Source organism: Ochlerotatus camptorhynchus, unplaced genomic scaffold (genome assembly GCF_037179485.1).
Source record: "Ochlerotatus camptorhynchus isolate MF236.1 unplaced genomic scaffold, CSIRO-AGI_Acam_v1.1 ptg000556l, whole genome shotgun sequence".
Taxonomy (NCBI): domain Eukaryota; kingdom Metazoa; phylum Arthropoda; class Insecta; order Diptera; family Culicidae; genus Ochlerotatus; species Ochlerotatus camptorhynchus.
In genome coordinates, this window is record NW_027041039.1 from 482,390 (window position 1) to 494,324 (window position 11,935).

Consider the following 11,935-nt stretch of genomic DNA (forward strand, 5'->3'; position numbering starts at 1 on the left):
GCATGGTCAACCGTCTCGGCCCGAACCGTAGTCCGAAATCAGTTCCCTCGGGCACGGGAAACCAAGCGCGTCCGTGTGCACGGCTGGTGGAAACGCATTTCTACTCCGGAGGGACGCCGCACCCTGATGCGGAGAATCCTCAAAGGACGACATACTCTGTCGCATTGAGTGGCCCTAGATCATGTTAATAAATTGTGTAGTTGAGAATATTGGGCTTTTCTTTCTAAAGAAAACACCGATGAATAGAAAAAGAAACATCTCTTATGCCTATCTATAAATCTGGAATTATTCGAGCTACATTACAAATAGTTGGTAAGAGAGTACCGCCGATTCGATTGCACTTTCAAGAGGCTACGAAATCATCAAATCCCACGTGCTGCGGGAGGAGTTCACACACAAATTCAACCCTACGGAAGCACCTTTGCGAATTTCCTGCACCGCTAAGCAACTGCCCGAGGCAATGTTGTAGATGGGTGTTCCTTTCTGTAAATTAAACATAATTATGAAGGAGCTCAATGACGCTGTTTGGAAAATTACCGTTTTCCTGTGCTTCCATGCCTGATCGCCTCCCATTTCGTGGCATTTGTTCAACATCGGTGTTCCTTTGGTGGCACTCGAGGGTGCTTCCAAACACAGTAGTTGACCGAGAACCAACTCGGCCCGTTCCGTTTCGTACCACATTTGGGCTTTCACTCGCAAACAGGGATGCAGCACCAGACGGGATCCTTTCTTCCACAGACTCTTCTCCTTCGAATTTTCCGTAGTGACACACAGGCTGCTGTTGCTAAGCCGAATTTGGAAACTGCTTACATAGTTACGCTTCCTTGAGTGCCACGGTTGGAATTTGGGTTGGGAAACGTTGCTGTCGGTTGTTTTTTCTCCAGGAAGTTTCAGTTGAGGGTAGATGTTCTTTAAATACCATTCAAAAGATTTGCAATTCAGTCGCTTTCTTAGCTCGTTTCTTTCTGTTAAATCTCCTGGATCAATTTTCTTAGCTTGGGGTTGATTTTCAAAGAAATATTTTATGTAATCATCCATCCAAACTCGCGATAATCGCAAGGAATTTCTAATCATTGTGTCCGATCCATCAGGAGACCCGTAAGGACGTCTCTTGCGGAAAACATGCCCGATCCTAGAGCAGGGAACCAACTCAATCGATCCACCGCATTGCCAAGCACGGAAAGAAATCTCCAAATTTTCTCCACCCCAAACATCCATTCCCATATCGTATTCACCTAGATCTTTGAAGTACTGCCTATCCATGGCAAACAACCCACCGGCCATGGTTGGTGATTGAAACGGGCCAACAAAGTCATTTTCCTTCACTAAACTTCCCTTCGGAAGGTTATCCCACTTGAAGTGTAGACCCCAGTTGAAACCTCCTCGGACCAGCGGACTCGAAGTGTAGACAAACGTATCCGAATTGATGATATCAATCACCGGCATAGCCAGTATGGTTGTGTTCGCTTTCACGCGCTGCAACAACGGTTCGACCCAATCCTCATTGACCTCAATATGACTGTCCAGAAAAATCAGAACATCGCCTGTGGCATTCCGTGCCCCGTAAACACGGGAACGCATCAATCCCTCTCGTTCAGCATTTCTGATAAGTCTTACTTTACTGTTCTTAAGTGCATTCAACTCGGCCTCCAAATCGTCTCGAAGATCATCCAAATCACTGCAATCATCAACCAGGATAATTTCCTGAAGAAGGTAGGATGGAGTACGGCGAATAACCGAATTGACCGAACGTATCAACGTCTCCAAATGTTCGTTGTAGAAACACATCACAATAGATGCAGATGGAAGTACTTTGTCGTAGCTTTGCTCATGGCACCTGCAAAATTCAGTTTACAATTACCTGTTCCAGTAATTTCACCGTCTAAACTTACAATTTGTGTCTCGTGTCGGGAACCCCCCGAAACGGACCAATCTTATTGCTGACTAGCACATTGAACGCATGCTTCCTGTAGCCAACATCCCTTATAAACTGCTCTTCAGAATTTCTCACCATCCCGAATTCATCCGTTCCGTTCGGCATCATCGGCTGCAGCTCATCTATCAGTTTATGGCTTATCTTCCTAAATGCCTGCTCCTTCCGATTACGATTGTACTTCTCCTTGAAGAAGCTAAAACTTTTCCCATTCTCTGTCTTCTCACCAAGCGATTCCAATCCTATCAGGTTGTTCTGGTGGCCATTCTGGACATGTGTCTTCCTGTTCATTGTTTCCTGATCAACGGGACCAATCACTGCCGCCGATTGTTCACCGGCACTTTGATCTCCTTGCAACATTGAAGCCGTTGGAACGGAAGCCACGGAGCCGGAACCGCTGCTCAAACTCCAATACAGATACAAACTAACCGACCAGGTAAGCGACGCGGCAATCACGCCCCACAGGAACGACTTACTTACCATCTTTGAGATTCTGCAAAGGAAAGCATACCAACCATTATGATTCCGCTAATACATAGGGCAGAATGTTAACGTATTCGGTTACTGCAGATTCCGAAGCCCTCGCAACCGCGTTAGAATTATTGACTTTCACTTTTCAGGTAAACAGAAACAGTTACTCTGCTTTAAGACTTACCGTTTGGGCTTATCCCGTTTATCCTTCGACATTTGTCTCCGTTGAAATTAGCTGTTACATTTCCAATTGGCAAACGGCCACTAGCAATTACAATACACAACTAATGAGAATAACAACATGTTTCAAATGTAAACTCAATTATTATTAAATTTATTATAATTATTGTTGTCCTGCAGAACAAAACAAAAATTTTAATAATGTTGGAACTGTCAGGGCCGCTGACAGTAGTAATAATAGGCGATCTCGATCTTTTTACACGCTGCAATTTGTTTAATCGACTTTTGAATCATCATCGAATATGGCTGTCCACAAACCACGTGCCCGTACACAGAGCGAAATTCCATGGTTACAGTGGGAGGGAGAAGCAGACTCGAAAAATGTGAACGTTATACCACAGACAAACAGACATAACACTCACAATCACATTCATCGCAAATAATGTTTTAGTTGGGAATGTGCTTGCATTTGTCATGGTGGCGCCACTGAAGCATTGAGCAAGCCACCACATTTCGAACTTATCAGTGATGCCAGTTCTTTTTCACGTCTAGTTAGTAGATGTCAGCTCTTGAGAATGATAAGGGGACCAAGGCATCCCACTGTAGACATAATATGTCTACAGTGGGATGCCTTTTATCACAGAACAGAAGGGGAAGTGCAAACAAATCGATGAATCAAAACGTGGTTCGTTTTTCTGCTCAACAAGCAATGTGTTGTGGTAGCGTTCCGCACTGGTTTTCTATGTGCACTCACACTATCATAGCATGCTGCCTATCTTAACTGCAGGCAGAAGATGCCTTCTACCGCTAGGTGCGCTAGTGTTCGCAAATGACAAGTGGAGCCACTTTCTGATCCGAAGTTCCACTCGTGTGCTTTTATTATTATTACTATATAATATATAGTAATGACCCGATTTGGTGAGCCCCCTTTTTGAAATTGTTTTCTAATGTTCTACGAAACCCATACGCTTTTTTCAGTGGTCTTATTGCACCAAAGTATACCTTAAACACCCATCTTGAAGATGCATGAGATTGTTTTGGAATTACGATTTTATGAAATTGTTTAATAATAAAAGTCTGCTGCGCTGAGGGGCCGACAACATCGGGTCATTACTGTACCACATACTAATCTGACGAATAGGGTTAACTACCCCATTTCCGGCCTATTAAGCACAACCCGCACTTAGTCTTTCTTAATCTAGCATAGTTTAGCGCCAAAGGGAATGTTATTCTTACTGATGGCTTTAAAATTTATTTACCTTTCCATACGTACCGTAAGATTGCATAAAGAGAAACAAATTGTTGAGATATTGTTAAAAATAATAAATATTGCTTCTTGACGCCGAACTCGGCCTACGGATTCTTAACTCGGCCTAAAACGCTGTACAGACTGGAGAGTTATAACATGTTATAACGGTTGTCAAATAATTGCAACACAGAAACCACCATCAAGATAGCGCTATAACATGTTATAACTCTGTAGTCTGAACGTACTATAACGCATTCAAACGCCATTAAAACGCCAATGAATTCACTTCGGCCTATCGGATGAAGAAAAACATTGATTCGGTCAGAGCGCTTCATATGTATTTGAGAATATTGCCCGAAAAAAATAACAACAAAAATACATTAAAAAACAATGTAACAATAAGACGAAAATTATTGTCTTAACAATGATTTATATTGTTACGTCTACAATAAATTTACCTTGATATGAATGTTACATAATGTTTAATTAAACACCATTTTTCCAATTAATCCGAAAATAAGAACGGCACAGAAGCAGGGTTGTTTTTTTCGTTCGTGATTGTTGTTGTCATTAATTTCTTCTGTCGAAGCACGCGCGCACCCGCCACACAGATACTAGAAAATTTACTACATACCATACACACACATGTCGTTAGATAGGATTCGAACCATGACCTTCCAATCACCAGCCGCTTGCCTTGCCATCTGAGCTATCCTAGATTACATCTAAAGGGCAGCTAAATAATCAATAAAAGCTTGAATCTGAAAACCTATCAGCCTGCACTCCCAGTCGTAACTCTAGCTAATTCAAGGAGATGTGAGAATGATTAATTCATTCATAGTTTGTTTAACATGAGACCAACGTTACATCTCCATCTTTCTAATTTCGATGGAAAGGATGCTATTCTTTTCTATAGATCTATGAATTGGTTGTCGTGAGTGATGCGATCTATGATTACGATTTAAATTAATTAGGCGTAGAAAATAAATTAAAAAAAAGGGTTGATGTTGGGATTGAACTCACGTCCTTTTACTTGGAAAGCGGAAACGGTAACCACTATGCTACCAATTTCGTTTTGTTGTTAGCCTGAAGCAGTGTTGTGGAATAATGGATGAATACGCCGTTTGTAAAGCATTTACAAAGCATGAAATTAAAACATGGACCCATAGTGGTATAAGAGCTATTATGCTGACTGTATTCATCTTTATTCAGCAATATTGGTAAGCAATGCAATTGAATCTAATAATGGAGCTAGAAAACAATTATTAGACGTCTAATAAGGCATTTTAATAAATCAATTTAAAACAGTCGAATTGAAGCGTCAATGTATGTGCAAATTACACTTATTCAGTATGTTATTAGATCAAACTTCTGGTGTTGAATCAGGAAGACAGTCATCGTTTGTATTGCTTTTAATAAGTATATTAATCAAATCAGAGAAATCAGCGGAATAGTTTTTTGAGCACATAATTTTTACACTGTTATAAAGCATTTATTCAATCTATATGCTTATTTGTGACTCTGAATTGTTTGTTGGACAGTGTTGTGATGAATATAATACGCCGTTTATAAAGCATTTACAAAGCATGCAATTAAAACATGGACGCATAGTGGTATAAGAGCTATTTTGCTGGCTGAATTCACCTTTATACAGCAATATTGTAAAGCAATGCAATGAAATCTAATAAAGGAGCAAGAAAACGATTATAAGACAGCATAACATAACATAACACGACAACATAAGCATTTTATTAAATCAATTGAAAACAGTCAAATTAAAGCGACAATGTAGGTGCAAATTGCACTTATTCAGTTTATTATTAGATCAAACTTCTGGTTCTGAATCAGGAAGACAGTCAACGTTTATAAAGCTCATATCAGAGCAAACGGCGGAATAAAGGCGCATCTGTCGATCTCAATGAGCTTCAGCACATAATTCGACATCCTGTTTTATTCAGCATTGTACACTGTTATACAGCATTTATTCAATGTGTATGCTTATTTGTGACTTTGAATTGTTTGTTGGGTTGTTCAATCGGTAGATAAAAGATGTACCGAGAACTTATTCGAGGGATTCATGGCTAATTGATATCATCTCCATCAACATTGATGCAAAATTGAGCACTCCGTTTTTGTGTATGCATTTATTTTTAGCGTTTTGAAGTTGAATCGCTGAGGATCAATCTCATTACCATAGAAAAATTTCAAGAGTACAGATATCAGCTCTCACAAAACTTATAACAAAGAAACTGGAACTTCACGTTTGTTGCAGTCCAGTACACAAGGAGTTTCAATTTTATGAGTGATGTCACAACCGTCCAAGATTTATGATCTAGAAATCTTGAAGTGATAGGGAATATCATGATGGCTGACGGTCATTGTTGAATCACCTGAAGAAAGCCTTACTCATATCTGATTGTAATTTAGGAACCAAATTAAATAGAATATGTGTTCGCATTTTTATGAGATCCTGAATTTAACCAAGTTTTACTAAGTAGGAAATCCAAAATATGTACATAGGACCGAAATCATAGGTTACTTCTACTGTATTTTAAATCAATATCTAGAAAATGCACGAGAATTTCACTACACAGCTTAACGTAGTCTACGTCAACCCTGGGGTCGTGTCTTGTACACAACCCCACCAATTTTATCTTTTTTTTTTCGGGTGGGAGCAAACATTCATATCACGCGTTCTTATTGACTTCGTGCGGTAGCATTTGAACTAAAGTATCGTAGCAAATGCATAATCCAAGCATAATCTACCTGTTAACGCCGAAATCATGGATTTATTTGATGTTTTCTGCTTGATAGGCCCAAAATGAGCGCTTAGGCCGAAGTAGTTCTCTACCCTACAGAAAAAAAGAGTGGAATATTACACCCAAACAATTGATTGGTAATTCCGCTTGTTGTGTGATATTACGCTGTCCGCAGAATTTGTGAACAAATCATTATAATAAGTACAAAGTAATATCAACAAGCAATTCGAAACTAACGATTTTAAATTGGCTCACTACTTGACTAGCCTATTGGTCCGAAGCAAATCGATTAAAGTACCCCATTCTAGTATAAATTGCAATACTACACTAGGTTTGTTTTGATTCGCTCTCGGATTCGCTATGAAAGTTTGACAGATAAAATGAGGGGTTCGTGGATTTTCCAATGTTTCGAGGGGTAGAAATTACCATACTTGTTTTGTGTTATAATACTGTTGTAGCATACGCGGAATTCAGCAGAAATGGGTTGTTCTTTAATTTTAATGTGATTTGCAAGACTTCATTTTGTGGATACTTCGCTTGCTCTTGGTATTATTTTTTTTTATTGATTTAAAGATAAATGAAATAAAAAAAATGTTTACACTCTGCAGAACGAACCTCCATTCTATTTCTAGTTGATAAATCAAGCTGAACATTGCATTAGGTCCTAAGTAACATTGATCGATTCTCTTCGTCGACTTTCTCTTTCGTTAATAGCTTGAGCACATAACTGTTTCTTGTTGTGTTTGTCGTATTGGATGCTAGATAAAAGCTTCTTTTGTCGATCTGTGTGCCGAAAATACCTGAGAATATATTTACATTGCCGTAGGAATACAAAGAGAAAGTCGACGAAGAGAATCTATCAATGTTACTTAGAACCTAATGCAATGTTCAGCTTGAAATATGCACCGGTGAAATGAACCTGTATCAATTTCCTTTTTTGACGTTGGATAACGTCTTTCGGCAACATACGGGGGTACACAATTGAAAACAGTCATTTTGGATGAGTTACGAAAAATTAAAAGATTTTGAACGATAATAACTCAACCGTCTCTCGATAGATTTACGAGATAATGGCATCAATCGATTGTAAATATTTCTAGCAATTTGCTGAATGTTTCAAAACTATTAATTTCATTCTGTAAACTATTGAAAAATGGTTAAAAGTAAACCATTGTCTAAAGATGGTGAAAATCGATTGATTTTTTTATGTTCTTATACTTTCTCCAACCGAGACATCAGATGCGAGTATCTGACACCTCTGATATTTTCTGTTCTCATATATAAGCGTCCAACAAGGTCGCCCGTTCCATCATTGTCTATCCGATCGTCGACCCAGCAGCAGAGCAGCAGAGCAGCAGTACCAGAGCAGCGGAAGCAGAGCAACGGCAGCAGAGCAGAGTTGTTCGATGAAAAGCTCCTCTTCCGTTCGCATGTAGAGAAAACTTTAATCAAGTGTTCTGCCTTGGTTAGGTGTCTGTATCCGCTGATTTGCCGCAGATCTCGCCTCTCAAGGGTAAACAATTTGGCCGTCTACAAACAAATCATAGCACCTGCGATTCTCTACGCAGCTCCGGTGTGGGAATCATGTGCACAGACTCACAGGAACAAAATTCAGGTCGCACAGAATAGAGTGCTGAGGATGGTTCTTGATCGTCCTTTCGACACTAGAATAACAAATTTACACGAAGAGGCAGGAATTGCCAAAATAGATTCAAGAATTAACGAAATTAAGACTAAATTTGCAGAAAAATGTAATTTATCAGAACATGCTTTGATAAGCAATTTGTATATAGTAGGTTAGGTGTACATAGTAGTTGTAGGTTAGTTGTAGTTGTAAATAGTAGTTATAAGTAGTCTCATTTTTCCAATTCAAATCAAACCAATCCCACCAAGGTGGTCATACTTTAAAATAGGCCTGATAGGACTAGGAACTGTAAATAATAATTAAAATCTCAAATGTACTAAAGTTGAAAAGACGCATCTGTGTCACTTAACAAATTCATACATGTAAACCACACAATCACAAGAAATAAAGATCATTTAAATGGCAACGCCCGTTCCATCATTGTCTATCCGATCGTCGACCCAGCAGCAGAGCAGCAGTACCAGAGCAGCGGAAGCAGAGCAACGGCAGCAGAGCAACGGCAGCAGAGCAACGGCAGCAGAGCAACGGCAGCAGAGCCTGGGGGCGAAAGGGAAACTACGCCGAGTGCGTTGGTGCCAGTGCTCCGGTATACTGGGCCGCCGTCATGGAATGCCCAACTGCTGCAGTTCTCAGTCGGTCGTATTCACCGTCTGCTCCGCAAAGGCAACTACGCCTAGCGCGTTGAAAAATGGCCCTTTTCAGGGCCACAACATTATCAAGAAAGAGTTTAACGATTAATTTTCTAATTGCGAAGATTCAGCAGAGCCATATTTTATCTCGAAAAATAGTTTTAAAATTCTTAACAACGAGAATCTTGAAAACATAATAAAATTTACTTAGAAAGTACCATATGTTATTTTCTAGTGGATTGGGCTAAACCCTTTTCACTTTGATGCTACATAAAAATAAAGTGAAATTCATTTCCAAATCATATACCGGACCCGGTTTGTTTTCAATCTCGAAAACAAACCCCCGCACACGTTCTACTTCGTTACTTCTAGACTAACATTTGAAAGGGGCGGAAGAGCCAAAATGTAAACAAACCATATTTTGGCACATATAGAGAGAACAGTTCACAAACTACACGATAAACACGAAAAAGTAGAAGAAAATATCACTTCATATCATCAAAAACGTTTCTTCTTACATGGCGTATTTCCAACTTTCAACTCGATGATGCAACAGGTTGTTACGCCTTGCACCAGAACAACGAATTATATTGTTTTAATATGCCAAACGTATTGATTCTGTAGTATCTAGTCACGCCCGATTCATTTGAAACGCATCCGATTGATATTTCACGTGTAAACAACGAACAAAAAGAAGACCAAAAAAATCTCCGGCGTAATTCCACTCTCACAAAATTTACGAACGAAGAACCAAGGCGGAACAACAAACAAAAAATCCCGATGGTGTACTTCCACGGCGTATCACCAGTGTTGGCAGTTCAAAGTGTGGAAGATCTGGGGGGTAACAACATGTATGAAATTATCAGAGCGTATGATGTTTTCTTCTCAATTTCACGACAAAGAAAACTTTTTTTGAGTTTTTAGTTATGCATGATGATAGATTACACTATTAACTATATGTCAAGCTTATTAAATCATCCAGAAAATGGAAAGTCGTGAAATAGGATTAATTTTTAGGTCATCAAAATTCGGAAGCGATTTTCTCGATATGGTTTTTTTGGAGTTCCGCCCTTTTCAAATGTTAGTCTAGACTTAATCTAGACTAGAACGGAACGAAAGGTCACTAACTCTTTTGAATTATTGTGGTGGCCCTGAAAAGGGCCGGTTTTGTTAAGATACGACGAGCCAGCTGGATGTCCTTCGGCATGATAGTGACGCGCTTGGCGTGGATGGCACACAGATTGGTATCCTCGAACGACCGACCAGATAGGCCTCGCTAGCTTACTGCAGAGCCATAACAGCTGAGCTCTGGAAGCGCAGATCGGTCTTGAAGTCCTGGGCAATTTCACGGACCAGACGTTGGAAAGGCAACTTTCGGATCGGCAGTTCAGTGGATTTCTGATAGCGACGGATCTCACGCAAGGCGACGGTGCCTGGCCGATAGCGATGGGGCTTCTTTACTACTCCGGTGGCTGGAGCGCTCTTGCGAGCGGCCTTCGTTGCCAACTGCTTGCGAGGAGCCTTTCCTCCAGTGGACTTGCGAGCGGTCTGCTGAGCTGGTTGTGATGTGTATGCAATGAAAGCACACTGTGGAATAAAAAATAAAAATCACTTCCATTCTGTTTTACAACATGCGTTTGCTGTGTTCAACCAATCAGAAACGATGAAAGAACAAGAACACAACAACTAACCAAAAGAATTTAACCCTCGAGTAGGTATAAAACAGCCAAAATTTGGAATTGTTGTTCACTTTTGTTTCAACCTTCATCGACGTTACAATTGTCATACTAGAAGATGACTGGACACGGCAAGGGAGGAAAAGGACTTGGCAAAGGAGGAGCCAAGCGTCACCGAAAAGTGTTGCGTGACAACATCCAGGGCATCACTAAACCTGCAATCCGTCGTTTGGCTCGTCGTGGTGGAGTTAAGAGAATTTCCGGTCTCATTTACGAAGAAACCAGAGGAGGAGTGCTGAAGGTATTTCTGGAAAACTTTATTCGTGACGCCGTTACTTACACCGAACATGCGAAGAGGAAGACTGTCACCGCCATGGATGTCGTTTACGCTCTGAAGCGGCAGGGACGTTCTCTGTCCGGATTCGGGGGTTAATTTAGTATCATCCACTCAGAACAAAAAAACCGACCCTTTTCAGGGCCACCATATAAATTTAATAGGTGTTTTAGAATTGACTTTCTTGCCAGAATGTAAAAGGTTAAAGTGATGTGATGGAGCGTTCATCAATCTGCGGGTGTTAAGCTTAAATCAACGTAGGTCCTGCTGGTTACCGCTACTAATCCAGTACCGACAATATTCTGCATACATTTTGGTGTGGTAGTTCCAGATACGTCGTGCACTTCCGGAATCGAGAGAAGAAATTAATGAAAACGCCTGAGTTGTCCGAACGCGCTTTGGGGAAAGATATCGCAAAAGAGTTATTAAGGAATATTCCTAAAATATAATATACACAATTAAGTACAACACATAACAGACGTTATCCAACGTCAACCCTGCGGTCGTATCTAGTATACAACCCTTCCAACTTTTTTTCAAAATCTCCTTCGCAAGTAGACCGCTGTTAGTCATCGTGGCTGATATTGCCAAAGACCCTAAATATGTTTGTGGAAAATACATGCGATTTTAAGGAATACTTTATACTGTAAGCTGATATTACTTACCCTATTATTTTTTTTTCTCGACGTTAAAACCGGTTCAAACAGGTTTTGCATTTGGAGTAAGGGTTTAAAAATGCAATAACTCAGAAAATCAACCAAATTTACTCACGACCGCCGTTCCAAACAAAAGCGTTTTCTTCCTAGGGGCATCCCACTCTAAACTTTGTATTTTTCGCATTATACTCAGAAAGTTCTTACTGATATTTAAGATACCGTGCCGATTCAAATTTCGGACACTTAAACTCGAATTTCGGACACTTTTAAAAGTTGATTATCTCGGTCGAATATGATCCACATGTCTTGTAAATTTTAAATTTTTTTGACTAGTGCCCTCCACGATCATCTAACATTATTACTTTGTTTCTAACTGGATGTAATATTTAATTAAAAATGAAAG

General features: G+C 40.0%; 1 protein-coding gene across 1 annotated transcript; it reads right to left on the bottom strand.

Annotated features, from left to right (window-relative positions):
• Nucleotides 1–246: 246 nt before the first annotated feature.
• Nucleotides 247–2,689, bottom strand: Pgant35A (polypeptide N-acetylgalactosaminyltransferase 35A). The gene is made up of 4 exons (XM_065236540.1): nt 2,589–2,689; nt 1,893–2,426; nt 538–1,837; nt 247–483 (listed from the first exon to the last, which is right to left on the bottom strand). The coding sequence occupies exons 1-4, from the start codon at nt 2,618–2,620 to the stop codon at nt 352–354; spliced, it is 1,998 nt and encodes a 665-aa protein (XP_065092612.1). The 5' UTR covers nt 2,621–2,689; the 3' UTR covers nt 247–351.
• Between the last annotated feature and the right edge of the window lie 9,246 nt (nt 2,690–11,935).